The 27,352-nt window shown below is 45.0% G+C and overlaps 1 protein-coding gene across 6 annotated transcripts in view; it reads right to left on the bottom strand.

The window, feature by feature from the left end:
- Positions 1-1,549: 1,549 nt before the first annotated feature.
- Positions 1,550-27,352, bottom strand: part of LLGL2 (LLGL scribble cell polarity complex component 2) — a 65,714-nt gene continuing 39,911 nt past the window's right edge. Inside the window, exons 9-28 of one of the 6 annotated variants that reach the window (XR_013347867.1) lie at positions 26,399-26,453; positions 25,980-26,134; positions 20,412-20,629; positions 19,798-19,865; positions 18,591-18,744; positions 18,350-18,454; positions 16,892-17,184; positions 16,466-16,619; positions 11,337-11,487; positions 10,715-10,831; positions 8,925-9,091; positions 7,738-8,002; positions 6,855-7,008; positions 5,633-5,673; positions 5,108-5,155; positions 4,285-4,327; positions 4,005-4,059; positions 3,522-3,583; positions 2,062-2,319; positions 1,550-1,810 (exon numbers count right to left, since the gene is read on the bottom strand). Coding sequence is in view for 5 of the 6 variants with exons in the window: in XM_077833171.1 (XP_077689297.1) it covers positions 3,530-3,583; positions 4,005-4,059; positions 4,285-4,327; positions 5,108-5,155; positions 5,633-5,673; positions 6,855-7,008; positions 7,738-8,002; positions 8,925-9,091; positions 10,715-10,831; positions 11,337-11,487; positions 16,466-16,619; positions 16,892-17,184; positions 18,350-18,454; positions 18,591-18,744; positions 19,798-19,865; positions 20,412-20,629; positions 25,980-26,134; positions 26,399-26,453 (2,297 nt within the window). In the remaining variant the exon portion in view is untranslated. Of the gene's footprint in view, positions 2,320-3,521; positions 3,584-4,004; positions 4,060-4,284; positions 4,328-5,107; positions 5,156-5,632; positions 5,674-6,854; positions 7,009-7,737; positions 8,003-8,924; positions 9,092-10,714; positions 10,832-11,336; positions 11,488-16,465; positions 16,620-16,891; positions 17,185-18,349; positions 18,455-18,590; positions 18,745-19,797; positions 19,905-20,411; positions 20,630-25,979; positions 26,135-26,398; positions 26,454-27,352 lie in introns of those variants that run through there. The other 5 variants (XM_077833171.1, XM_077833172.1, XM_077833173.1 and 2 more) reach the window with 5 other exon arrangements.

The following is a 27,352-nucleotide window of genomic DNA, read 5'->3' as shown; positions in this document are numbered from 1 at the left end:
CCTGGAGTGGCCCTTGACCAGCCAGTCATCGAGATACAGATAAATCTGAACATCGTGACATCTGAGGTAAGCTGTTACCACTGACATGCATTTGGTAAACACCGTCAGTGCTGTCGCCAGCCCAAACGACAGCCCCACAAACTGGTAGCCCACCATGACATGGAGAAAGTGTCTGTGTCCATGAAATAGCTCTATGTGGAAATATGAGTCCTTCAGGTCAAGGGCAGCATACCAGTCTCCTGGGTCCAGGGATGGAATGATGGAGGCCAGGGAGACCATGTGGAACTTCAACTTCTTGAGATATTTGTCGGTCTTGCAGGTCCAGTATGGGTCTTATACCGCCTTTGGGATCTGAAAGTAATGGGAGAAAACCCCCTAGCCCCTGTGGTGTAGAGGGACTTCCTCCATGGCTCCTGCCTGCACCGCCTGCCAAAACAGGCTCTCATGAGAGGGGTCCCTGAAGAGGGACGGGGAGGGAGGGAGCAGAAATAAACTGGAGGATATAATCCTGAGCCACAGTACTGAGGACCTATTGGTCCGCAGTTATAGAGGTTCAGGGAAGGAGGAAAGAGGACAAGCAGTCCAACTAGGTAACACACTAAGGAAACTAACAACTTTAATAAACTATTTACAGGAGAAAAAGTTCACAATGAACAGTTCTGGACAGGGAGGTTTGCCAAAGCAAAGGATGTTCCAGCACCATCACTATTGGTAAGAAGGAACTGAGGGTGGGGGGAACCGGCAATGCCGCTTATACTGTGGCATACACACGCCACTCCAGAGGGTGCCAGAGCTGGTCCTCTATGGATACCACTGAAGGAAAAACTTCCGGCACTGGTGCATGTGGCAGGCACACACCCCTAACACGAGTGGACAAGAACACACACTTGAAAAAGCTGAGTTACTGCTTCAAACACAGGTGCTGTGCAGCTCCCAGTACCAGGAAGTCTAAACAAGTCCAGCTTCTCCTTCATAGGTCTTTTGAGTAGATTTGGAACAGTAGATCAACACATTCACCTCTTCCTTACTAACACCCACCCTCCAACAGAAATGGAGTGGGGAAGAGATTAAACAGACTAGTAATGAAAACAGGAGATCAATTTTAGCTTGATAACACATGATTTGGGATGGAGAGGAAGGGAGAGATTTCTCACAAAAGGGTTTCTCCTACTCAAAGCTTTTCCGTAAGGCTCACAGCTGGTTCGATGTACTGTACAGCCTCTTCCCTCGCCCTCCCCCCCGCCCCGTGCCCAAGCTAGTTTTTAGTACTAGCACAGGATGGTCCCCAGGATTTTCTAATTATGCTATGAATTACCATGGGATAGTGTTAGAAGTGCTTCTAGATCAGATTTCTAGGGGTGGATTCATAAGCCCCTGCAATCTGTAGGTAAAGGAGGCAAGTGTGAAGGTGAAGGCTAATAGCTCCTCCCGCTAATCGGACACATGCACTGATTAGAATTGGTTCTTTAGCAACACTGGCTTTTCATGTCAGTTTCTCAGCAGATGCTGGTGAGAGTCCCGATGCCTGAAGCTGCACTGCTTCTATCGTGCAGAGGAACGAGTCCCTGCTTTTGCAGAAGTGACAGATACTGGAGCAGACCATGACAACAAAGGTAATTGAGGGTTTTCATTTATTTCAAAAAGAGCAACGTAGTGTTGAGACACAAATCAAGTTCGATTAAATTTCCTCTAATCTGAACAGCTACAAAAATAGATTCTACCCAAATCCGTAAAACCAGTTAACAGTACCGTCAAACAAACCCTAACTGGAATGCCTCATTCCAATACCAGTTACAGCAGCCACAGGGATCTAAAACGACAGATATATTATTTCATTTGTTTTGTTTTCTTAAAAAAAAGTACATTTTAAAAATATGTTTCCATTAAAACAAACACCCTTACAATTTAAAAAATTGTACAAAAAATAATCTTAAACCACTCAGAGGTAACAGTGTGTTTATTAAAACTCTGCACCCAGGGCAGTAACATTTATAATTTAAAACCCAGCCCAGTAGAAAAGAGATAATTGTGCAAACATTAAAAATAGTTACAAAGACGTACACAGAGGCTTGTGGTGCTTCAGAGCAGGCAGTCTGCTTCTGGCCTCCGTGCAAGACTCGAGGAGGAGAAGGTGGTTTCTGGTGAGGCACGAGGGGGAGTGGGACGCAGACACACGAGTGAGTCACAGCTCTCTCTCCTGCTGTACAGGGAGAAGTAGAGGCCTCCTCTCCATGGGACTGCTTTCCCAGTCAGTAGTGTTATGGCACTCAATCCAATGCCAGGATGTCACAGCGGCTTTGCTGAGGTCTGATCATTCTGCTTAGGGAAAGAATATGCAGCACCATATTAGGATCGTTCTGGACAGATAACTCCTCCACACCTCCAACCCCCTCCCAATTCAGGAACATATTGGGTATAAAGTTTGTGGAGCTCATCCCAGTCTGATCTTTGGTCTGGGGTTCACATCAATGCTCACAAGATCAACTCACATCCCTATGGAAACCCCAGTAACAGGCCTTATGCCCTGGCTGCCAGACACTCCCTTAGAGAAGACAGGCAGCCTGCACATCCACTTCAGACAAGTTGGTTTATCCCTCAGGCTAGACGTACATACCCTGTAAGGTGTTTTTCCCCCTGGCCGTGCTGAATGCAGCACAAGCAGCTATGCTATAGTGTAGGCCTGCCATAGCTTAGCCTGCTCATGGTTTATTACAAAGAGGTGAAGAGGATAGGAAGAGGGGAGTGGCATACAAAGGAGTTCTACATGCCCCAATGCTCCCAGAGCCCTTCTCTGCCAGCAGCTCTCCCCAAAGGAACCCACAGCAAATTTCAACAGCTTAAAATGCAAGACGGGTTTTAGGAGGAGCTTGTGTCACTCCATCCAGGACTGGGGCAGCACTTGTTTGTTCAGGTGGCACCCAGGCTGCTCAAACACTGAGACATATCAGACAGCCAGTAGGCTCCCATCCAGTCAGATGAGGTGATCTGTAGAGCAGTGACTCTCAACCTTTCCAAACAACTGTTCCCTTCCAGGAGTCTGATTTGTCACGTGTACCTCAAGTTTCACCTCACTTTATTTGCTTACAAAAAATCAGACAAATTTACAAGTGTCACTGCACAATACTATTGAAAAATTGCTGACTTTCTCATTGCTACCATATAATTATAAAATAAATCAACTGGAATATAAATCGTGGACTTACATTTCAGTGTATAGTATACAGAGTAGTATAAACAAGTCAGTGTCTGTATGAAATTTTAGTTTGTACTGACTTTGCTAGTGCTTTTTATGTACTGGTTATAAAACTAGGCCAATATCTAGAGGAGTTGATGTACCCCCTGTAAGAGCTCTGTGTACCCCCTGGGGTACATGTACTCCTGGTTGAGAGCTACTGCTGAAGAGCACCGCACTCCGGAGTGCCATGTAAACATAAAACACCAGATTGTTAGGAATGCCGACCCTTCACTTCTTGCCTCATGTTGCTGCACCAGAGCCTGGAAATACCCTGGGCTTCACTTACCTCCTCCATTACTTAGTCCATGTCCTACGTGAATTCTTCTTGAATTTCTCTCTCCATAGCTCCTGCAATGACAAGGGAGCAAAGTCCATCAGTGCAATGCAATCACCCTATCTGGATAGATACATGCAGGTGTGTCAGGCAGTCACTCATCCTCTCCGCAGATCCTTGGAAACCCTGGGTTTCCCATCCCACCAAGCACTAAAGTATTTTGCATCAATTGTAACATCAGTCATTCATCTGCACTTCTGTAGCCCTTCACCTGAACAGCTCAAAGTGTTCTGTGGACAGGAGTTAAAGCCCAGCACCCATGAGGTAACTTATTGCCTATGTGTAGAGATAGGGAATTGGAGCAGAAAGATACATGTCCAAGTTACAGTCAGTGCAGAGCCAGGATTAGATCCCTAGAGTTCCTGTCCCAAGTCCCATCTTCAGCCAACTAAGCCCATGTGGCCTGCCCATAGATTAATGTGGGTTGATTTGAACCTGTATGCGAGTACTCAGAGTCCTGCTCCTTTGGGATATGGAAATGTGATCGCTTCTGTTTCGCCAAGAGAAAGAGACAAAGGATTATTCATAAAAACTCAAGGGAATTGGTTCTTGTGTAGAAAAAGTTTCTCTTTGGACCAGTTTTCTACACACACATTTGATCAGTTGCTAGTGCTTCATTGCAACGATATCTGCCATTGTGCTGGATAGTCTCCCCGTTTTCCCCACCTTTACCAACCCACCAGGGAGAAGGGAAGGCTGGTCACAGGGTACTCACCTTCTCTCCCCCTCCAGTGTACTTTGGATCTCCTTCAGAACTTCTGGAAAGCAAACCGTTAAAGAGCAGTGAGAAGTGGGAGCAGATGGGCAAGGTCCTCTGCTTGAATCAGTAAACATTTACAGTGACATTAAGAGCTTGATTGCACATGCTACTTCTGCTGCACCTCATTTCAGAATGGCCTTTAAAATCTGCCTTCCTGCCTCCTCCATGACTGTCAGACCTTTAAATATCACTGCCTCTTCTGCAGTACTAGTCTCTGACAGAACTATAAAACTCTGGCTAAGGGGCTGGCGCACAGCAGTGAAGTAGTGTCTCCAGAGGAAGTGCTGCCAGCATCAACATGCTAGCAGTCCAGGAACACAGCCAGTTCCAGCCGGCCCTTCGTTCTTGGGTACTGCTGGGAAGTGATGTTCCTTGTGTATATTAAGGCTAGATAACGATAGAAGCAGGTAGGCAGCTATGCGGAGCTTTCTCATCTCCCTTCCTTAGGACACTCCCATCCTCATCAATCCATGAAATAAAGCTGGTACGGATCTTTAGGGATCTTTAGGGAGCAAGTAGATTCTTGTACATTCTGTTGTGTTTGCCCAGCACCTAGCCCAATGGGGTCCTGGTTCATGACTGGGGCTCCTAGGGGCTACAGTAATACAAATAAATAATTCTGTTCTGGCATTATGTACTTTCTGGAGTTGCAACAGTCTATTGTAACCAGGAGGATGAACAGTCCATGCCTCCACCAGAGAAGGCTACCTATCACCCCCCTTCCCCTCACCAACCAGTGCAGCTGCCCCTCCAGCAGCTCCAGTTGTCTCTCACTCACTTTCATCATTGAGTAAGGCATGTTCCATCAACCTCCCAGACTTCCTCTCTGAAAGACAGAAAACAAGTTGACGTCCAGCTACTTTTCATGTTCTACGCACTTAGAACACTACAGGGATAGGCACTATGGGAAACGTCACAAATATAAAAGAGGTGGATACTTAAGCCCAGTTTGGCTCGTTCTAGAGACGGCATCACAGCAAAGTGCTCATTAAATGGTAAAAGACTCCACACTCACACCCACAATCCCTTCTTCCTAGCACGACTGGGCTTCCCTTTCTAAAAACAATCCAAGATCAGCCTGTTGTAGAACCTGAACCTGTCACGTCCAGGTCACCAGAAGGTTCTGCCCCTGTAGCCTTAGTCTGAGATGACTACTTCTCACAAAGAGAACGATCTCCCCTCTTCCCAACACTACAGCTCCTCACTCCTTTTCTTTGAAGAAAATATGACCACCAACCGCAAAGGCTTAAAAAATGTTTATACATGTCACAAAGTTAAATACATAAGTTTGTTGCCTGCTTACCATCATCTTCTCCGGGGTCACCAGAGCTTCTGCCTGATTCCCTGGGGAAGAAGGTAAAAAAAACAAAACAAAACACATGTATTAGAGGGGCAAGTAGATTCTTGTACATACCTGGCAGATCAGACAAGGACAGATTCCTCTGGGTCAATCAGAGCATGCATGTGAATGCAGAGAGGTATCCTGAGCAAGCAGCTGAGAGAAGCATTAGAATGGTGGGTGATAGGGAAGTTCCCCAGCGGCCAAAATTCCTCAATTTTTCTTCAACACCCCTCCTCCCCCACAGGGGACTTGCACCAAAACACACCACCTCTAGGGAAGATCTGCTTCCACAAGGAAGAACATCAGGGTTCAAGCTACAAAGCAACAGTCCAGTCTGCTATATAATAGACTGCAAACAAGTAATATGACAAAGTGCAAATGGGTGGAGAGGTGGGAAGTTGCATGCAATGCCCTCAAAAGATGTCACTCTTAGTAAGTTGGCAGTGGGAAATGTAAGACAGCTGGTAGGGAAAAGACCAGGGAGAAAGTTACATTGCCTCATGCAGCAGGACTGGAATCCTCCTAGTCCCACAGGACCCGTTGCATTAATAGCGGGAGCAGGATTGAAGAACAGTCCCACACAGGGCTCTACATCATGGCAATCAGTTTGGAGTGATATTAACAGTCTCCAAAGGAGGCCCTGTCCAGTCCTTTTTGGAAAGAAAAGGTTCTCTGGCTCCACAAGATAATATATCACAGTGAGCTTGGAGGGGGAGGAGGGCAGACAAGAACATATAGAACTCACAGTAGCATGGTCCTGTCTAGATCAAACCTGGGCAGAGGTGAAAGTAAGCCGGTACGGTCCAGTATGCCGTGCTGGACCGGACCAGCTTCCCCAGGCTGACAATTTAAACGGTCCAGGGCTCCCTGCAGCAGCAGGAGCCCTGGGCCCTTTAAATTGCCCCTGAGCCCTGGGGCTCCCAGCCGCCTCTGCAGCTGGGAGCTCCAGTGGTGCTCCGAGCTGCAGCCCCGAGGCCTTTAAATCTTTAAAGACCCCGCCTCTTCCGGTTGAGGCCATGCCCCCACTCAGGACTCCAGCATACTGGTAAATCCTTTAAGTTACTTTCACCCCTGAACCAGGGAGACTAGATTTGGAAGTAGAACACCCTTCAAACACAAGCCATAATGGAAAAGCTAATGAGAGGTAAGGTGCTCCTACAGAGAGTGTTTTAGCTTGTCCTACCTGGATTTTCTTGTAGCCTTCTCCATGCCAGCTTTGTTATGCAAGTAGTTGTTGCCTGTAATTTCTGGTGTATCCACAACGCATCGGGGCTCAACCAACCATTTGGTAGACAGGGAGAACCTCTCAAACTCTGATGGTGAGATCAGATAAAAACCTAGAGGGGAAAACGTAAAGGGCGTTTCGTTCACAAAAGAATGCAAGCTCAGGAGCCAGAATCCAGAATCACAGTCCAAAGGGAAATGAGAGCTAAATATATTCTACTCTCCACAGAAAGGGCATCTTGTTTATACTTCCTCCAAACCAATGCACTTGGGCTTTGGAGAAGAGTATTGCACCTGCCTCATTAAGGGGTCAACCCAGTAATTGAACAACTGAAGATTGCTTTGTTCTCTTTTTAAAGCTGTGCGACACGTGTCCGAGACCCTGCAGTTTGAGAGTTTTCAGCTACAACCCCCAGGACAAGAGCCTGAGCAGCACCCTCTCTTTCCATAGTTATACTATGGGTTAGTTCCCTTCCTTTTGGAGATGTGGAAGGGGAAAGTGAGTGGCTTGGGAGGAGCTCCTCCCCAGATGCCAGTTTGAAGTGACAGCGTTGTGCACCAGTGACTCAGGAAGAGCTATCCAGCAGCCTAGGAAGATGCCAAAATACAGAGATGTCTTATTTTGAGGCCTGAGAAGAAATATGGAACACAACGGACACCACCCTCTACAGTGAGGTGAGTTAGCCCCTGATGTCTTTGGATCTGAATGGCTACAAAGAGGATTCAACATGCTCATTATGGAAGCAAAACCAATGCGAAGTTTAAAGAACAGTGAAACAAGCGTTCAGAAGACATGGCAGAGGCAGGTGATCTAGGGGAGCTTATGCTGTTTGTGCCATTACCTTGGCCATATTTGGTGAAGACACAGGAAGCAATGCCACTCACATCTTCCTTACGGATACAGGGGTAGCGGATCTGTAACTTGAGGAAGGGCAGAGAGATGATCTGAATGTCTCCCAGGTTAGTGAGGATGGCCAGGTCATTTTCACTATAATCATCAGTCTTGCAGCTGCCAAAGTTAGCGACTGTCACCTTTCGTACCCTACAGCCTTCCAGAGCGGTCAACTTGAACTTCAGTTTGGAGCTAACCTTGGGCAGCGTGAATACCTGCCAGGAGGAGAAAAAGCCACATAATACACCTCCACGCTGTACGCTGCCAACAACCCCAGCTCAGGAATGGTGCTGCTCCCTCCTGCTTTAACAAAGCCTGGATTCATAGAGAACCTTTGCCCAACAGCATGCACAGAAATGAAGGTCTGAATCTGCCTTCCTGCTTAAAATGAGGCCTGGATATCATGGGATACTGAACAGGCATAAGTGTAGCCAGCCATGGTCTCAACTTCAGGGCCTGTTCCTGCTGTCACTCAAGTCAATGGGAACTTTGCCACTGACATCACCGGAAGAAAATGTAATGCTTCAAATCGCAGACCCTCATTACAACTTATCTCTTGTCCTCTCAAACCCCTTCCCCTCCAGCCACAAAGGATATCCACAGGGAAAAGTTGCGATTAACCCAACAGCCCACTCTACCACATTAAAACGACAAGGAGATCCCCGATAAATTATTCCTAGAGTCTCCTTCCTTAAACCAGTCAATTACTGGTTATGTAGCTATTTGGCAAAAGCAGTGAGAACAATTTTTGAACACTTGCCAATTCTCAGTGTCCTTTTTAAAGAGTCATGTCCCCTAAACTATAATCTGCAGAATCTAAAGCTTCTCCCAATGGCCAATTACTGCAGCTGTCAAAGAGTTTTAAATCAATCTACAAACATTCCTATATTCTCCATCTGCATTATACTAAACTCCCACTTCCACTTGTCCATTTCATGCGTCAGTTCTGCCCTGACACCAAGTCTATGTTCTGTGGGGCAGGGAGAGTCTTCATTTGTCTGTATGGTGCCAAGCACAAGGGAGCCAGATCCTAGACTGCAGTTCCTAGGAGCTACTGTAATCCATCCCTAGGAGTACAGATCAATACCTTAAAAAGGGGAATTTATATCAGACGAGATGCATGTGGACTGTATTTACCTTAAACTGCTCTTCAGACACCACAAGAAGTTGATGGCTGCCTTGCATATCAGGACTTTTAGAAAGGTCATGTGCTACTTCTAGCGGCTCTGGGAGGGGAGTGCCATGCCCATCCAAGACAAGTATCCCCACAACAGGAGCCCTGTGCATCAGCTGAATTTCCTTGGCTAGACAGACAAGACGTGGAGAAGGGTGAGAAAACAGACAGATATGATACCAGCCGAGAGGATGTGACAAGCATAGTGTTAGAACTCTCACACGTCCTCTTGAAATGAGACAATGCTGCATTTCTACACCCAATCAGAGTCTTCCAACTAGCAAATTGTTTATTTTTTGTTTTTTATTTTATTTTATTTTATTTTTTTTTACAAGAGACCCCTATATGGCTCTTTGTGTTTGCTTCCTTTGCTTATGCACCAGCACCAGCACCTGTAGAAATGTTAGTTAACTGCTTGCCCTAAAGCCATGATTCTAGAAATGACACTTTACCAAGAGTACTTTTTAAAGCATTTTGATCAGCCATGTTAAAGCCATCCTAGGCTACAATATGCGTCTAATAATTCAACTGCTTTCATACTGTGTGATCAAACAGCTTTAGAATCCAGTTTAATTAGAATGGGCATTTAAACTGAATTCAAACATTGTTTCCAAATTCCAGCTGACAAGGGTTTAAGAAATGTATAACTGGATTAGGCTGTTATTGTAGGTTTCCCCAAAGCACCCATCAATATGTTGTCTGAGACTACTACTGATACGCACCCATCCAAGCAAGTGGTATTTGAAGCAGGAATAATTAAATGATGCTGGTCACCTAATGTACTTTTGCTCCGAACTAACACCTCCTGGATTAGCACCACAGGCAAAAGCACACAATGGTGATACAGTCGTTTTCAAAACAGTCACATTTAGCGTATGGAAGTTTCAAAGAGTCACCTTTTAGAGATAATTTTAGGCCAAGTCCATGGATGACTCTGGCCTATAAAGTAGGGTCTCTGCCTCCTAACTAAGTGCACAAGGTCAAACGAGTTTTAAATGAGCAAGACAGCAGATTCCCACTGTTGCCGTGTTGGATAGAACTGGCTCATTTTAACCGATACACATGTACTATTAATGGTGGAGTGAAAGGATATAACGGGCCCCCCATCAGAATGATAAACTAGAAAGTGAGGGGTGGGAGAAAATGTCTTGTTGGCAGAGTTCAGTGGCCGAGTATAGGGGCAGTGCCTTCACCAGCAGCTTAATGGGAATGAAAATTAAAGAGGTTCAGGGGACAGTAGAACCCATTTACAGTAGAACCTCAGAGTTATGAACTGACCGGTCAACCACACACCTCATTTGGAACCAGAAGTACACAATCAGGCAGCAGCAGAGATCAAAATAAAAAAAAAAAAGCAAATACAGCACTGTTCTGTGTTACATGTAAACTACTAAAATAAAAGGGAAAGCAGCATTTTTCTTCTGCATTGTAAAGTTTCAAAGTTGTATTAAGTCAATGTTCAGTGGTAAACTTGTGAATGAACCACCATAATGTTTTGTTCAGAGTTACGAACAATTTCCATTCCCAAGGTGTTCATAACTGAGGTTCTACTGTATAATCAAAAGCTGAACTCTGAGCTACTATTGGTCAAAACGTAATCCGATCTCTCCTCCTGGCCAACCATAATGTTTCCAAGTCATGTTGCTCTCCATTTATAACTAACAGCTTTGCAGCTTTCTAGCAGTACATAACAGCAGCCCCTCTGATTCCATTAGGGCTGTTTCACAAGTTCCCACTAGTGAGTGATACTCACCCTGCTCTGCCTTGACAGGCTCATCCATCCTTCTCTCCGCTGGTGGAACACGCAAACAGAACGCATAGACTGTGCCTCCATTGGTGCCTGCCCACAAGGAGGGGCAGTGGCGAGAACCTGGACCAAGGATAAAGCCCATGAGCAGGGTATCTTTCCAGGAACTTTCAAACGTGATGGAATGGTTCTACTGTCTGTATGCAAATGTATATGCTCACACTAACCCAAGCACATATGTGATGAGAGGGAAATTCAAATGTAGTATCAGTTTGGTATCTGATGCATCCCCAACAGGATTAAGAGGAACCACATCCTCTTCTCGTCAGGGGATTGACTTTTGGCAGCCAGAGGTGAAGAGACTATGAATGGTGTTTAAGGCCAAAGAAGCTTCATCCTATTTGAAAACCACATACTTCAAATTCTCCCCCAAGAAGGTGAACCTGTTTAATCATGGATCAATCAGCAGCTGGTAGTGATCATACAGAACAGCTCTGCTCTCACTCATTTACTTTGGCTCTAGACTGAATAGTTTCAGTGCTACAGGGAGTACACGAAGGGAGTGCTGGGTCTATAATCTAGACGAACATAGTGCAGAGCGTGGTGGCGGCGAGCTCCTTCTACTCACTGTCTCTCAAAAAGGTGTCTGCGAAGTACAAGGTGCGCACAAAGCCAGTGAAGGAATCTTCTGCGGACCGCGCTTCGATCTTCCTCTGGATTGGAGCCAGTTCCATCTCCTGTAATGCATCTTGGTCAAACCTGGAATTCGCCTCTTGCACCTTCACATGAAGAACAGAGGGGATGAGGCAAGTTCTCTCAGACATAACATTTCTCTTTCCTCCTCAACAATCCCTTCTAGCATAGGAGAGGCAGCAAGTAGGGATTAACAGATGCTGGTAAATTAAGGTTACTTACTTGTAACCCAAGTTCTTCAAAATGGACTCTGCATATTCACACTAGCAGGATGTTCCAGCCCAGGCCTGTGCATCCCATAAGTGTGAATGTGCAGAGGCTATTCAGTCTACCTGAATCCTACAGAAAGATGAGAATTACATTTTCATTTCCTTAACTCCCTCCTGCATATTCAAAGAAATCTGCATTTCTCCAACACTGGCCACTTTTGCTAGTGCAATAGGCTGAGCAGAGGGAGCACTGGACTTCCATTTTTGCTTGTGTTGTTGTAGCTGTATTGGTCCCAGGATATGAAAGAAACCAGCTTGGGGAGGTAATATCTCATTAGATCAACTTCCTTTGGTGAAGTTTTATTGGACCAACCTCTATTGAGAAGACAAGCTATACAGCCCCTGAAATCCAACCACCAAATAGTGACCAAGCCAGCAGACAAAGGGGATGACATCATAGTCCTCAACCATGACAACTACATAAACAAGGCCAACTGACGACCCTGACACCACTTCCCATAAAGAACTCAAAGACAACCCCACACCACAATTCACATAGGATTTTAAGGATATCATCAAATCCTTCCCCAGACAACTCCAAGAGAAACACTATCACCTCATCCCCCATGAACACATGCCAGGGATCTTATACATGCCTCCCAAGAAACACAAACAAGGGAACCCAGGCAGACCCAACATATCTGGCCATGGCGCTCTTACTCAGGAAATATCAGGACTCTGAGAAACCATCCTCAAACCACTCACCACACAAAGGGCCAGCTTCCTCCAGGACATAACCTATTTCTTCCACAAACACCACAACACCAACAAGCTCTCTCAGAACATCATATTGGCCAACGGATATCACTTCCCTATACACCAACGACCCTCATGATGACGACATCACTGTCTGCCTCAAATATCTACAAGAAAATGGACAACACTCAGATATCCACCCCAAACACATTGCCAGACTCATCCATTTCATCCTCACCCATAACAACTTTATATTCAACAAAAAACAATTTGTCCAAACCATGCAAACAGCCATGGGTACTAGGATGGTTCCCCAATATGCCAACCTCTTCATAGGCCATCTTGAGGAAGAATTTCTGGACCATGCTCCACAAAACCAGTGACAAACCTGAGATACATTGATGATATTTTCATCTGCTGGACAGATGAACTAAACTCCCTCAGATTTCCACCATAACTTGAACTACCACCACCCATCCATCAAACTCTGCAATGCTCCCGCACCAGCATCAACTTCCTGAGCACCACTATCAGCTTCAACAGAACCCTCTCGCAGATCCAGCAACCAATCCAGATATGCCAAGAAATCAATTATCTACAGCCAGGCACTCAGATACCACAGAATATGCTCTGAGGAGAAAATCCAGGATATACATGTTAACACACTTAAAATCACCCTCACCAAACTTCTTTATCAGAGAAGTAGATCACACCATGGAACATGGTAACCCTAATTCCCTGAGAGCACCTGCTTCAATTTAGGAAAAAAAAGCCACTGACTGCACATCCCTAGTTATCACATACCACCCCATACCGGAACCCATATGGGGTATCAAATAATTGCCAATCATACTTGATGGGGACCACATCCTAAAAAAAAAAAAAAAATCTTTCTAAATCCCCTTTTCTGACCTTCAAACGACGCATCAGAAGCAAGCTCCCCACAGACCAGAATACACCAACTCAAACCAGTACCAGACACGGCCCTAACATATGCAAAACCTGCAGTCTTATATTCACTGCTATAATGATCAATACCCCACAAAACACACCTTTCAAGATCCACGGTGCCTGCACACGCGGTGCACCTTATCTGGTGAATCAAGTGCGCCAACAACTATGTGGGTGAAACAAGACAATCACTATGCTCTCGAATGACCTCGGATAAAAGACAAAAATCATCATCATATCTGGGAGTGAATACTTTTCACAAAATGAACACTCCATATCTGGCCTCTCAGTCCAATTTGTCAAAGGAAACCTGCACAACACCTTAAAAGACAAGCCTGGAAGTTTAAATTCATAACTCTGCTGGACACCAAAAATCACGGACTCAGTAGCGAACCTGGCTTTCTATCTCATTACAACAATCTGTAACGCATTAACTCTTTGTTCTATGACTGCAGAAGTATTAATTGCGTATGTCATTTTGAATGGTTTCTTGCAACGTTAACTCCTTGTACTTAACAATCTGTTCCACCTTGCGTTAGCTGTGACACTGATGATCTTTCCCAGACCTGAAGAAGAGCTCTGTGGAGCTTGAACGATTGTCCCTCTCACCAACAGAAACTGGTCCAATAAAAGCGATTACCTCAGTTACCTTGTCTCTCAAAGACATCAAGTAGTTACCTTTAGAGAGAGTCTTCCTCTCTAGAGGGGAATTTAACTTTGGGTATAAAGCCTCCCTCAATCTCCCCTGGAAGATTTCTCCTCCCCTACACTATCTCTTTATAGTGTAGGGGAGGAGAAAGGCAGTGGCAAGCAAGTGAAGGAAAATGCCCAACTTTGGTCCTTGACGAATTTCTGTATTTTATTAATATTTTTATTTCAACTCCGGACAGAGCGTTTTGCCAGATAAAGATCCAAAACAGAGTTAGTCACGTGTTCTATATCTAAATAGTTACTCCTGGGGGAATTCTGCACCATGTGTGTGCGCATAATTAATGAGCCACACATATTTTTTTATAAGCAAAAAAGAAACTGCAGTTCCACCTTTCACCCACCAGAAAGAGCTGTGGTGATAGAACAGAACAGGATGTCCCAGCAAGTAAGGGAAGAGAAAGACCCTGTCTTCTTCACAGTGCCTGTTAGGCCAGGTCAGGAGACAGGGGCTATAGGGAGACAGACAGTGTGGGGCTGCTGGGCAGGCGGGGAGGGGGGTGTGTGTTGTCAGATGGGCTCATAAGGGCTAGTCAGGAGGAGAGACTTGGGCAGGGGCTGAGCGGGAGTGAAGGTGCAGGGCCACATGGAGACAGGGGGTGACTGAATGGGGGCACAGAGACACATGGGGACAGTGGGAGGGGGTGCAGGACCACATAGAGATGGGTCAGGGTGTCTGAGTGGGGGTGGAGGAACACATGGGGACAGGGGGTGCAAGGACACATGGGGGTACAGGGACACATGTGCCTGACTGAATGGGAGAGGCTGGGGTTAGCCAGGGTCTGCATGGGGGAAGCTTCCTAACAATCCTTTCCCATCCCCCCCAAAAAACCTATTCCATACTTTTCCCACCCATACCAAACAATCCTCCAAGTTCACACCCAGCAATTACTTCCCTCTCCCTCAGCTCCTCCATTACCCCCAACTCCCCCCCAAGCTATTGCACTGCTTCTCAGGGGTGCAGAAAATATGGTTCCATATTGTAGTTTAAATTATTTATTACTCAGAGTTCTGTACTAATATACCTAGTAAGGAATCTATTTGTCAAAAAACATTTCCTGAATCTTTTTTTCTGTATTGTTACAGAAACACTTGCTGACTGGTATTTTGAAATAAATGACCGAAAATAACTGAAACTGGTGTGATTATACTGTGTTTTGATAAATAAAATACACAGAATTTGAAAATATTGTGTGCAGAATTTTTAATTTTTTTGGCACAGAATTCCCCCAGGAGTAAATAGTTACCAATGTTAGGAGTGACAAGACTGAGGCCGGATACACTACAGAGTTAGGTTGATGCAAGGCAGCTTACGTTGACCTAACTATGTATGTGTCTACACTAAAATTTCGCTCCCGCCGACGTAACTGCCCTGCTACGTCAACTTATCTTCACCTTCATGAGAGGCATAGAGTCAACGTCGATGTAATTAGGGTGACTCAGTATCAGTGTAGACACTGCGTTGATTACATAGACTGTTACCAGCTTTCAACAACTATCCCACAACGCCCAGTACTGACAGTACAATTGACACAGGGACTCCTGGTGAGGATGCGCACTGTCAACACTAGGAGCTAAGTGTAGAATGCACAATTACTGTGGCAGCTATATGCCGACCTAAGTTAAGTCAACTTAATTCTGCAGGCTTGCCCTGTGTGCAGGCCATTACGTCAAGCTGCAATTTGTACAGTAAGGGCAAATCTACACTACAAAAATAAGTTGACCTGAGTTATGTCGACATACAGCCACCGCAGAATTAAATTGGTTTTACGCGTCCATACTTTGCTCTTTCTGCTCATAGTGCATGTCCTCACCAGGAGTGAGTGCACCAATTTAACTGCTAATGTGGGACATTCTGGGATGGTATCTGAAAGCAACAGTCGATATAACTGACACTACACTGACACTGTTGACCCAACTACTTTGAGTTAAGCACTACACCTCTCATGGAGGTGGAGTAAAGTTGGTATAGTGGAGGAGTTACAACGGTGGGAGATACATTTTAGTGTAGTCGCTTACAGAGTTAGGTCAGAATAAGCGGTCTTACATTGACTTAACTCTGTAGTATAGACCAGACCTAAGACTGAAGATTAAGAACATCTGCATTACCCTGCTCTCCCCACCGTGTGGTCCAAGCAGGAGTTTACAGGGCTCAGGCTTAGGGCCTGTCTACACAGGGAAGTTAGTGTGCTTTAAATTCACACACTAGCTTACTGCACACAGACTCCCCACAAGTGCACACACTTACTGTGCATGAAGGGTGCCCTGAGGCAGTTTAGCTTAATACGACTCCAAAGTGTATTAAGTGAACACACACAAAGGCACTTCAGTGTGCAGCAAGAGTGTATACATGGGGAGTTACTGCAGAATAGCTAGTGTGCACCAGCTACTGTGAGCTTACCCACCATATAGACAAGCCCTTAGAGACAGACTGACTCACCTCCCCAGTGATCCCACCACCAGCTCGCCGCTTCCTGCTAGACACCCTGCTTCTCCGGATCCGCCTGAATGACTGCCGGAGGGATTTCTTCAACGACTTCACCCGAGACAAAGGGCCTTCCAAGGCCAGCTGGTCACTGGGATGCAACGTACATCTAAGACAAAAAAAAGATTTGGCAGGTGTGCTTAGTTGCTTTTCTGACCAGCTGGCTGGCAGTACGGGAGCAACTGGTAGCTAGGCATGTGAACTCTTACTAACAAGCACAGGAGAGACACTCACCCCAGCAGGAGAAGACTTTTCTCTATACCCATTGATCTCCATAAACCAGGAAATACCAACTCTTACTAGGACTGCCTGGAAGTGCTAGCCAGCCTGCTCCCATACCTAGGGAAGTACCCATATCATGCCAGAAAGGAAGAGACTTACTTGACAAAGACCAGTCGTTTCTGCTGGTGATCAAAGAGCCCAAAGCCATGGCTGGTACCAAAGGCCACGAGCTTCCATTCAGAGTGAAGAGCCAGTGACGTGACCACAGCAGGTGGTTGACACTGAACCAGGACAAATGGTTGGAAGCCAGGTTCAAATCGGACAGGCTCATCTCGGGCCTTTAGCCTCTCGTGACCTTTCCACTTATAGCCTTCTTGGTCCTGTAGTAAGTCTGCTTCAGCGTGGTCCACAACATGCTCTGACTCTTCATCATTCAGTTCCATCACCAGTATCTGAGGGAACAGGAATAAGCTCAGAGGCTTTGTGCAATCCCCAGAGCTTTTAGACTCCACCTGATCTCTCGATGGCTTCAACATGCATACTTGTTTCCAGCATGACCACATGCCTCCCCATCTGACTCCTATGACAAACGGACACCCATTGGGCAAAGTTTCCATGAGAACTTTTGCCTCCCATTTTAAAAATTTCTTAATTTGATTAATTATGTTGGCAGCATGACATTCTAGCTACCAAATTTGGTTACTTCAAATCAAACCATCCTAACTCATTCAGTGCTTCCTAAGAAGAGGAGAGGGCTTGGGGGACAAAGCAAAGCACAGGCGCTCATGGTCAGTTTACATGAGAGGAGACACATTATGTCTTCATGGAAGGAGGATTGTAGCACAGGCTGATGGAAACATTATACAGACACCAAAATGGGGTCTTCTGTCACAGCAATAACACAGGCTCTTGCAAGGAACAGGAACAAGGGAGACAGCAGAGGTAGTTTACCTTTTTTGGCTGAAATACGTAAGGATCATGGGTGTCAGTCACAGAAAAGGGTTACAACAGCATGAAGCTCTGAGAACAGGGAGGGCAAAGAACCATCAGCCCCTGCTGCAGTTGCACTAGATAGCGAGAAAGCCTCAGGCCAGTTGCCTCCCCAAAGGCTCCCCAGAGGCACAGCAATACCTCCTCCTGTCAGCAGGATTGCGAACTGACCCAGCCACTTTAAATTGTCTCCAAGCTTCTCCGTTATATGAATGTTGCAAGGTGGTGCCACTTACTGATTAGGCACCAGCAACACCGGGATCCAACTGGCTAGCTAGCAGGCAGTGTGCCTGCACAAAATGCAAATAGCGAAGGCATACAGACAACAGGCAGAGACAATCGGGGGAAAGTTTTAAAAAGCTGAAGCATAAAAACCCAGGTAGCTGGCAACTACCTCAGGGCTGAAGGGTCAAATCAGACAGAAGGGGGAGAATACAGTATAGACAAGAAGGAGCTGACAGATAGGGAGACCTTCCACAAAATGACTATTTACAGAGTGAAGAAAACTCACCCCCAGAGGGGAATCAATTTTGTCCTCCATTTCTAGTTTGTGTTGTATTTCCTATGCTAGTCAAGAAGCACTCTTAAAAGCAGACCACCAAAAAATCAGTTTTACAGTTTCAGTACCTGCCCTGCCGTACCAGCTACAGTCAGATAGCCGCTGTATTTACACAGGTAAATCTTCTGGATCCCGAGCCTGGGGTCATCGCTGTAAGGGTCAAAGGAACCAACCTGGTGGATGGAATGTAAAGAGGTCACATCAACACAAGCTGGCCTTAGCACTGCAGCTGCAAAGTGGATAGGCAACAACAGTAGGAATGCAAACTCTCTAGGTTCAGAAAGTTTAGCTGAGTGACTGCCATCTCACCTTACGCAGCGGAGGCCATTCATCCTCACCCAGCGGGTTCATGTTGTCATTGGGATCTGCGTCTGTGAGGAAGACCCTCACAGTGCTCAGCTTATAAAGGAGGCGCAAGCAAACACCTGAAGCATCCCAAAACCGCACAGTGCCATCCTCGTGCCTGATGGGGAAGAGTCAGAAACAAGTCATTCACTAATAGCTGTCGCAGCATGGGGAGAGAGCAGGAGGGAAAGAGACAGAAAGAGAAAGCAGAATCCCCCATTCTCAGAGACCAGCTATTTTAAAGACAGGAGGCACAACCTGAGACATACATGCTAAGGTGTGAAAGCAGTCCTTTTACACATCCCTGAATCCTAGGGAGAATTTTAGTTTGCACTCCTACTAGGTTTTATGAAGCTGATGTTGTAAAATAAAGGATTTAAGAACACTGACAGAGCCAGAAATAGGAAAGGAATATTACCTTCAGTTCACCTCCATCCCCTTACTCCTAGCCCGTAGCAACAACAACATTCTGAGTCATGGGTGACTGCTCTGCTAATGCAACTTTGATCTTTCCTGCAGCACCCCTGCACCTCTAAGAAGAGCTAGTTGTGTCAAGAATCCCGACACTGAAAGTCCTATAGAATTACCTGGCAGGGATGTTTGAAAAGTGTTGTGAAATTCCAGATGAAAAGCAGTAGAGGGGCAGACTTCTTGTACAACATGGACAGGGAAATTATCTCATTCTAGCATCCAGTGTAACATCAGAAACTGAAAGGTCTAGACCATACGGGTCTGACTGTGCTCATTTGTATCAATTATGTAAAACTGCTGTAACTCCCATAGAGTTATTCTTGATTTATACTGGTGAGGGTGAGACACACTCCTGCAGATATATTGTTCCCGCTGAACTGGTATAATTTGTCTTGACTGTTAGTCTAAATTTCAACACTGGAATTAGTCAATCTTGGGAAGGGTCAATAGTTTTTTCACGATGATCAAAGACAGGATGACTTCCTGTCATAAAAGTTATGGCTTAACTGCTCTGACACGCTATAGGTCACTAGCTTTAAAAATCAGCAGTCCAGCTTCAAGAAGTGGTGACCTACTCTCTGCAGAAGAGAGCTCAGGAGTCAAGTCTATTCATGTGACACTTATGACAGGAACACACGCAATTCAAAAATGGGTAAATACTGGGCAGGAAGCCTTGATTTTTATCAGTTTAAGCACTTACCCTGTAAGGAGCAGGTCCCTCTGGGGAGGATCTGGAGCCAGGTTGGTGCCACCATCTATCAGCCAGGGCTAAAAAGAAAACACTCTTGAAGACCACACCATGACTGTCTGTGAAATGAGAGTGCAACAGAGCATGCCATAGAGAGGGAGGAGAACAGGAAAGCATGAGCTACAAGGAAAGAGCATCTGTCTGTGCGTATTCTGTTAGCCTTTGTTTGGATTAAGATTAGATGTACTAGTTCTGATCTCATCAGTTGTACTTTCTTGGTTAGGAATTGTTATATTCAAGTTTCCTCTTTAAGAAGCTGCTCTGGCTGACAGCTCCTGGTTTAGAAGCAGCTTTGCTTGCTAGCACTGACTGCTGGAAACAATCTGAGCTGGAGCTCACTTTTACTAAGAGCTGCTGAAAGCTGGAGAACTAAGTATTTTGAATTCCAAATAGTTGTCTTCACTAAGTCAGTGGTCTTTTGGGAGCAGGACTTCTTAGTACTACCACCAACCACAACAGTGCTTCACTTGGCATTCTGCAGCCAGCCGGGCAGAAAAGATACCTACTGAGTATGTTATAATGTTCTTATGTGCATGTGAATGGGTGCATCCTTACAGCTGCCGTACCATATTTGAGTAATGAGAGTTCTGTTTGCTTCCAGCGCTGATCACTCTCTCCCACAGTTTCAGTGGGATATTGGAGACGTGGTGTGAACAGGTGATGGCTGAGCAGTGGAGAGATGCCAGGTACGGAGGATGGACTGCTGGCCAGCCTGCACTCTTTAGGTCTATTACCACCAGCTCTTCTTCGGCTAGCACCACCATAGCAGAGGGGTCATCAAACTCTGTGCAAAGAAAATTCATTGAAACTATTCAACTGGCTTATTCACTGGGTTTTGATAGTGCTTTGATAAGATGATGCACCTAGTGCTTTAATCACAAAATTAGCTACATATGCTCTAACAGTAGAAATACGCTTCCTATAGAATAGGTATGAAAATATATTCCCATGAAGCTTCTCCCCACAAACATGATTGTGAACAGCAGTAAATAAATACTCCTCAACTATTTTTGGACTAACCTGCATATTTAGCCAGAAACTCGAAACAACAGCTCTCAACAAGTGTGACAAAACCTCAGCAGCATTAATAGAAAGTCCTGCAGAGGGTCAGCCACATTGTTGACCAAATCTGACTCCTAATGTCATTTGGGTACATCTAGACTGCAATAAAAGACCTGTGGCTGTACCTGGGTCAGCTGACTCGGGCCCATGGGGCTCAGGCTGTGGGGCTAAAATTTCACTGGAGACATTCAGGCCCTGGCTCTGAGACCCTCCCGCTTGCAGGGTCTCAGAGCCTATGCTCCATCCCCAGCCTGAACAGCTACACTGCTATCTTTAGCCCCACAGCCCGTGAGCCCAAGTCAACTGACCCAAGCTCTGAGACTCAGTGGCGTGGATTTTTTTATTGCAGTGTAGATATACCCAAGAGGCCTTTGATCTACAGTTAGCTAATAATGGCTGGGATGGATGGGTATGTATTCACCCCGGCAATGATTGTTTCAGTGCTCTGTTAAGACCTCAGTCCCTCAAGGCTAAGCTGCTTAAAAGCAGTAATGCAGCAGGTTCTGGGAAATGCTGCGCTACTTGGAATTGACAAATGTTTACATTTCAACTCTCAGACATCTGAAGCTTCCCTGCTTCTGGTGTGCTGTGCCATCTGCAATGCTTGAAAAGAACATCTCTATACCTGTAACAGCACTACAATTATCAATTACGTACAAAAAGCCGTTAATGCAACCACAAAGCTGAGACTTATAGAATTCCGTATTACTGTATATGGTATTAACACTCAAAAGCTCAACCAGCATTTTGCTCAGGAGGGGGCTCAGATTACTGGCAGCCCCAAATGTGAGTGGCAATGCGACCCTGCGCACCAGGACCACAACACCACTTACTCAACTTTGGCCTGTACAGCCCGTCATCAGGACAGGGGGCTGGCTAGGCCAAATCTGAATGAGTGGCATTGCATCCTGGTGCACAGGGTCACAATGCCACTCACTTAAGTAGGGGCTAGACAGCACTGCCATCTCGTCATGGGCCCTCTGCGCCCCTCTCCCTTCACTGCACCCTGATATTCATGCTTTTACGTATGTTGCAAGGCGGCCATGTTACTGATGGGAAAACCAAAGTTGGGCTCTACCCATATCTAATTTATTTATTAATGCAGGTTTTTCAGCTCTTTAAAGAGCATCATATAAAAACTACATAAGTGCACTTTATTTTAGTGGGAAATCTAACAAAGTGAACACAGCCGCATTCACATCAACGCAGCCCACTTATCATACCCCAAACAGCTCTCCTTGGCCATCTCTCTGCTCACAACTCTATTTGGATTAGTTTTCCACCATTAATTCACCTCCTGCTCACTTGTCTGACCATCTGAAGTATAAGACTCACAAGTAACAAAATCTCCTAAACAAACCCTACAAGATACTCAGTGTATTAATATTTGCTTTAAATGCATTATTTCTCTACCTCACACTGGGTTAGGAGTCAGGTGATCTGGGTTGTACTTCTGGCTCTGGCCTGCTGAACAACCCTAGTCTAGTCACTTCTGTGACTCAGTTTCTCCATATATAAAGTGGTGGTCGGGATACGATATAGCTAAAAGAACTAAGTGTTTTGTTATTTTGCTCCTCAGTCTGCTGTCCTTCACTGTGCCTAATTGAGATAAACTCTGCAGGGCAATGACCCAGTCTCTTGTACATCCATAGAGCACCATGCAGCTATCAGTACTATATAAATATAGTGGGCACTGCACCTTGGTACAGCATTAATAGTATGGACAGTACACTGTAGATGCACAGTCTAACAGTACAGGCAATAGTGTGTTACGCATGTGTCTCCCATCCATCCACCCACTAACAGCTGGAAACAAACAGGAATATCCAATCTGCATGTTTATTTTTTTAAAAGTATTCTCAGTCTGAAGATGGGGGAAGGGGAAGAGCTGCCTTCTAGAATCATGCTGCTATACACAAGCTTCACACTCATTCATTCAAGTGGCTTTGGGATATAGCCACCCCTTGCTACTTCCATCATGAAGAACACTCTAAGGGGCACGTAAGGTGAGCTGGGCAGATCCACTAGTATTAGGCACTCAGCCACAAGGAAGCTTGCTGACCACAGACACGACATTTAGTTGTAAATAACTTCCTGGTCTGAAGTGCTGCAGCTACAGCTTCCTCTAACAGCTCCTGCGTGCACACATTAGAAACACAGGCAAACTGGATTGCTCAATTCTTGGGCAGTACAAGCTTGGTAGCTTGTAGTTATTTCAGGCTAAAGCCTCTTAATTCACATCCAGGAATTGTGTTTAGAAGTGTCAAGTGTGATCATAAAACTCTGAAAAAAGTAAAGGAGTACTTGTGGCACCTTAGAGACTAACCAATTTATTTGAGCATGAGCTTTCGTGAGCCACAGCTCACTTCGTCAGATGCATACCGTGGAAACTGCAGCAGACTTTATATATACACAGAGAATATGAAACAATACCTCCTCCCACCCCACTGTCCTGCTGGTAATAGCTTATCTAAAGTAATCGTCAGGTTAGGCCATTTCCAGCACAAATCCAGGTTTTCTCACCCTCCACCCCCCCACACAAATTCACTCTCCTGCTGGTGATAGCCCATCCAAAGTGACAACTCTTTACACAATGTGCATGATAATGAAGTTAGGCCATTTCCTGCACAAATCCAGGTTCTCTCACTCCCAGTCTCTATTTAAGCCTAAATTAATAGTATCCAATTTGCAAATGAATTCCAATTCAGCAGTTTCTCGCTGGAGTCTGGATTTGAAGTTTTTTTGTTTTAAGATAGCGACCTTCATGTCTGTGATTGCGTGACCAGAGAGATTGAAGTGTTCTCCGACTGGTTTATGAATGTTATAATTCTTGACATCTGATTTGTGTCCATTTATTCTTTTACGTAGAGACTGTCCAGTTTGACCAATGTACATGGCAGAGGGGCATTGCTGGCACATGATGGCATAAATCACATTGGTGGATGTGCAGGTGAACGAGCCTCTGATAGTGTGGCTGATGTTATTAGGCCCTGTGATGGTGCCCCCTGAATAGATATGTGGGCACAATTGGCAACGGGCTTTGTTGCAAGGATAAGTTCCTGGGTTAGTGGTTCTGTTGTGTGGTATGTGGTTGTTGGTGAGTATTTGCTTCAGGTTGCGGGGCTGTCTGTAGGCAAGGACTGGCCTGTCTCCCAAGATTTGTGAGAGTGTTGGGTCATCCAGCCTATTTCCTCTTGTTTTTTCCTACCCCCCCCCCAGATGTTCTGGCTTAACTTGGATTTAAACTTGGAGAGTGGTCAGTTTGGATGAGCTATTACGAGCAGGAGAGTGAGTTTGTGTGTGTATGGGGGTGGTTTTTGGAGGGGGGTGAGGGAGTGAGAGAACCTGGATTTGTGCAGGAAATGGCCTAACTTCATTATCATGCACATTGTGTAAAGAGTTGTCACTTTGGATGGGCTATCACCAGCAGGAGAGTGAATTTGTGTGGGGGGGTGGAGGGTGAGAAAACCTGGATTTGTGCTGGAAATGGCCTAACCTGACGATTACTTTAGATAAGCTATTACCAGCAGGACAGTGGGGTGGGAGGAGGTATTGTTTCATATTCTCTGTGTATATATAAAGTCTGCTGCAGTTTCCACGGTATGCATCTGATGAAGTGAGCTGTGGCTCACGAAAGCTCATGCTCAAATAAATTGGTTAGTCTCTAAGGTGCCACAAGTACTCCTTTACTTTTTGCGAATACAGACTAACACGGCTGTTACTCTGAAACCTGTCATAAAACTCTGATTATTCCAACTTCAAATATATTCTCTTGTCAGCATCTCAGAGCCGACACCTGCAAGGTTAAAAAAATTGGCTCATGTGCTTCTATAGGATGTATAAAGGAGGACTGAAAGCTTGTCTTTTAAAATAAGAAATTCAGGTCTTGTCTATCCTGGAAGACACTGTAACCTTATCTGTAATAGGTAGTTAGTGTCAACAAGGTTATAGTGACAAACATCTTTCCTGCTTTCATCATACATCATAAAGAAGCAATTAAAGTCCAACTGAAAAAAATCCTTTAAAGCCATGGAAACAGCTAGTGTTTAGTTTCCAAACTAGATGTCTGCTTCTCCAAGACATCTATCTATTAAAACTGGAAGTCTTTGTATTATAGACCACCATAAACTGAAAAACCTAGCAATGCTAAATAGCACATGACAGGAGAGAGTTGCTCACAGAACCCCCGAGGCACTTAGTTTTGCAATTCACTCAACCATTTTTATTTTTTTTTAAACAGTGTATTTCTGTAACTTAAAATAACTAAGTTGACACCTGTTTTGAAGGCGAGATCAGTAGCAATAGTGAAATGGGCAGGAGAACCAGAAAGGTTTTGGGGAAAAAAAGAGTCAGGTGGGGGCTGGATCATTGACACATTCAGATCTGATGGATAAAAAGAGGAAGTGATTCCAGGTATTGCAAACTTAGGTAGCAAAGGCTCCACATTGCTAGCAGGAAAAGGAGAAGCTATGGGACATGCTGATCGGGAGCTGGTGGAACAAATACGATTGAGTCATTTCTAAGCTGTATAAAAAAATGTAAACATTTGTGTTGGCCAGCAGAGAATTAATAAAATGCTTTGTATACCGACCCTTAGTTGTAACCTTACCCTTTGTTCATATGCTACATGGAGCCTCATGTCATAAACCCAGACACTAATTAAGAAAGCTACTCACTCCCAGTCTGAGATTGTTTTTTTTAATTACAGTCCCCTTTGATGCGCTGTCTTTTAATGGAAATATTCAGAACTGGATCTTGTAACTTAATCATGCTCCATGTCCAGCCTTGCTCTGTTTCCATGAGCTGATAAGAGCGTGAACAATAATACAACAAGTGGGTTTTAGTGGGTGCTTACGAAGTTTATAGCTGATCCATCACTGCTGCCAGTATTTCACACTTCACTTATAAATTGCATCTTGAGACATTTAAAATGATACAAAACAACCCAACACAACCAAAACAGTGCTTTGCATCTAAGCTGCTACTTGTCATGTCCAGAATCTCCACCCATAGAGCAACTCCAGGCTGCCCCTGACTCTTCAGAAGAGAAGGGGCACCTTGTCAACACATACCTGCAGCAGGATCTGCATTGCAGATGACAAAGAAGTCTATCACTCGCGATGTAAAGTCAAAGGCAGTCTGCTGGCTGCCATGGATGACAGAGATACTGTGCCGGTCACCATAGCTAGCCCGGGGCATCCCTCCTTGGAATATAATGTAAGGTAGCCTTAAAAACAAAGACACACAACGTTTGTGCTCTCTTTAGAGTCCATCTATTTCACCAAAAACTTATTAACTGAGAAAGTTTAAGGCCCCAATGTTTGACAAAGGCTCCCTACAGTGTTACTCAAAAGGGGCTACATGTGAGAGACCAGTGTAGTCAGCAACGGATTACAAGAAAACTTGTGCTTCCCCACCCCCAACCCCTTTATTATCTTAAGCATCTCTTGTAAACAGTAGGTGGGAGGGAAATGAATAAACAAGAACCTACCCATTCTTTGTCGTCTGCCAATAAATCTTGGAAATGGCCTTGCAAGGGAAAGGACCTAGGATGACAGATTTACAAAGTTACCACAATTGTAAGATGCATCTTCCATTAGGTGGCGTTCATATTTCTAGCAAGGGGAAGCCGAGTGGAAATTGAAGGCCCTTTTTAATTATTCTGCTTAATAGTGACAAAAGTGCCAAATACATGGTAGGGCCACACGAGCTGAATAGTATGTGGAGCAGTGGCACCTCATTGTGCTGAACCCAGAGAAGCAGTACTTTCTCTAGGAGATGCCATTTCTCGTAGTATTATTCAGTGCGAAGAAGGCTAGGCCAAAGGGTAGCTGACTTGTATTGCTGTCAGTAATGCAGTTCTGGTTACTATCACCTCTGCATTAACTAGAAGTGCCTCAATTTCCAGCACTCTTCTGGTTAACGCAGGGGTGATAGTAAGCTCTAAAGGCCAGATCAGGCCAATATGGAGGCCTCCATATGGCAAAAGGAAGAAGTCATCCTCTTTTGAGGAGTTTCAGCCAACAAGAGGCATCACTTCCTCTTTAGCACTGAAGTAACAGACCAGAGAAGAAATTCAACTAGCTGGTAACTGGATTGGCTGGCTATATGGATACTTAGGGCAGCTTGCTATTACATAAGTATAAATGTATATATGTATAAAAGCCTGTGTAACTTCCTGCTCTGGGTACAGGATTTGAGATTCTCGTCTCCCTGTACCTTTTTGAAGCTTCAAATAAACTTTTCTGCTTCTCCACCCCGTTGTAATTATTGAGTGAAGCACACCGGGTAACGAACCCCTGCTGTTGTTTTGCCTCTTGGCACTGCGTGCCGGCAACAAGCTGAACACCTGACTCAGAACAAGGAATAAAACTGAATCCCTAGCTCCTTTCCCAATCATGTGAGCTATGCTTCTGTACGCAGATTTTTACCTCCTGCTCATCTA

The sequence above is a fragment of the Eretmochelys imbricata genome, chromosome 14 (assembly GCF_965152235.1).
Source record: "Eretmochelys imbricata isolate rEreImb1 chromosome 14, rEreImb1.hap1, whole genome shotgun sequence".
NCBI lineage: Eukaryota > Metazoa > Chordata > Testudines > Cheloniidae > Eretmochelys > Eretmochelys imbricata.
This window is presented reverse-complemented; position numbering and strand designations above follow the sequence as displayed.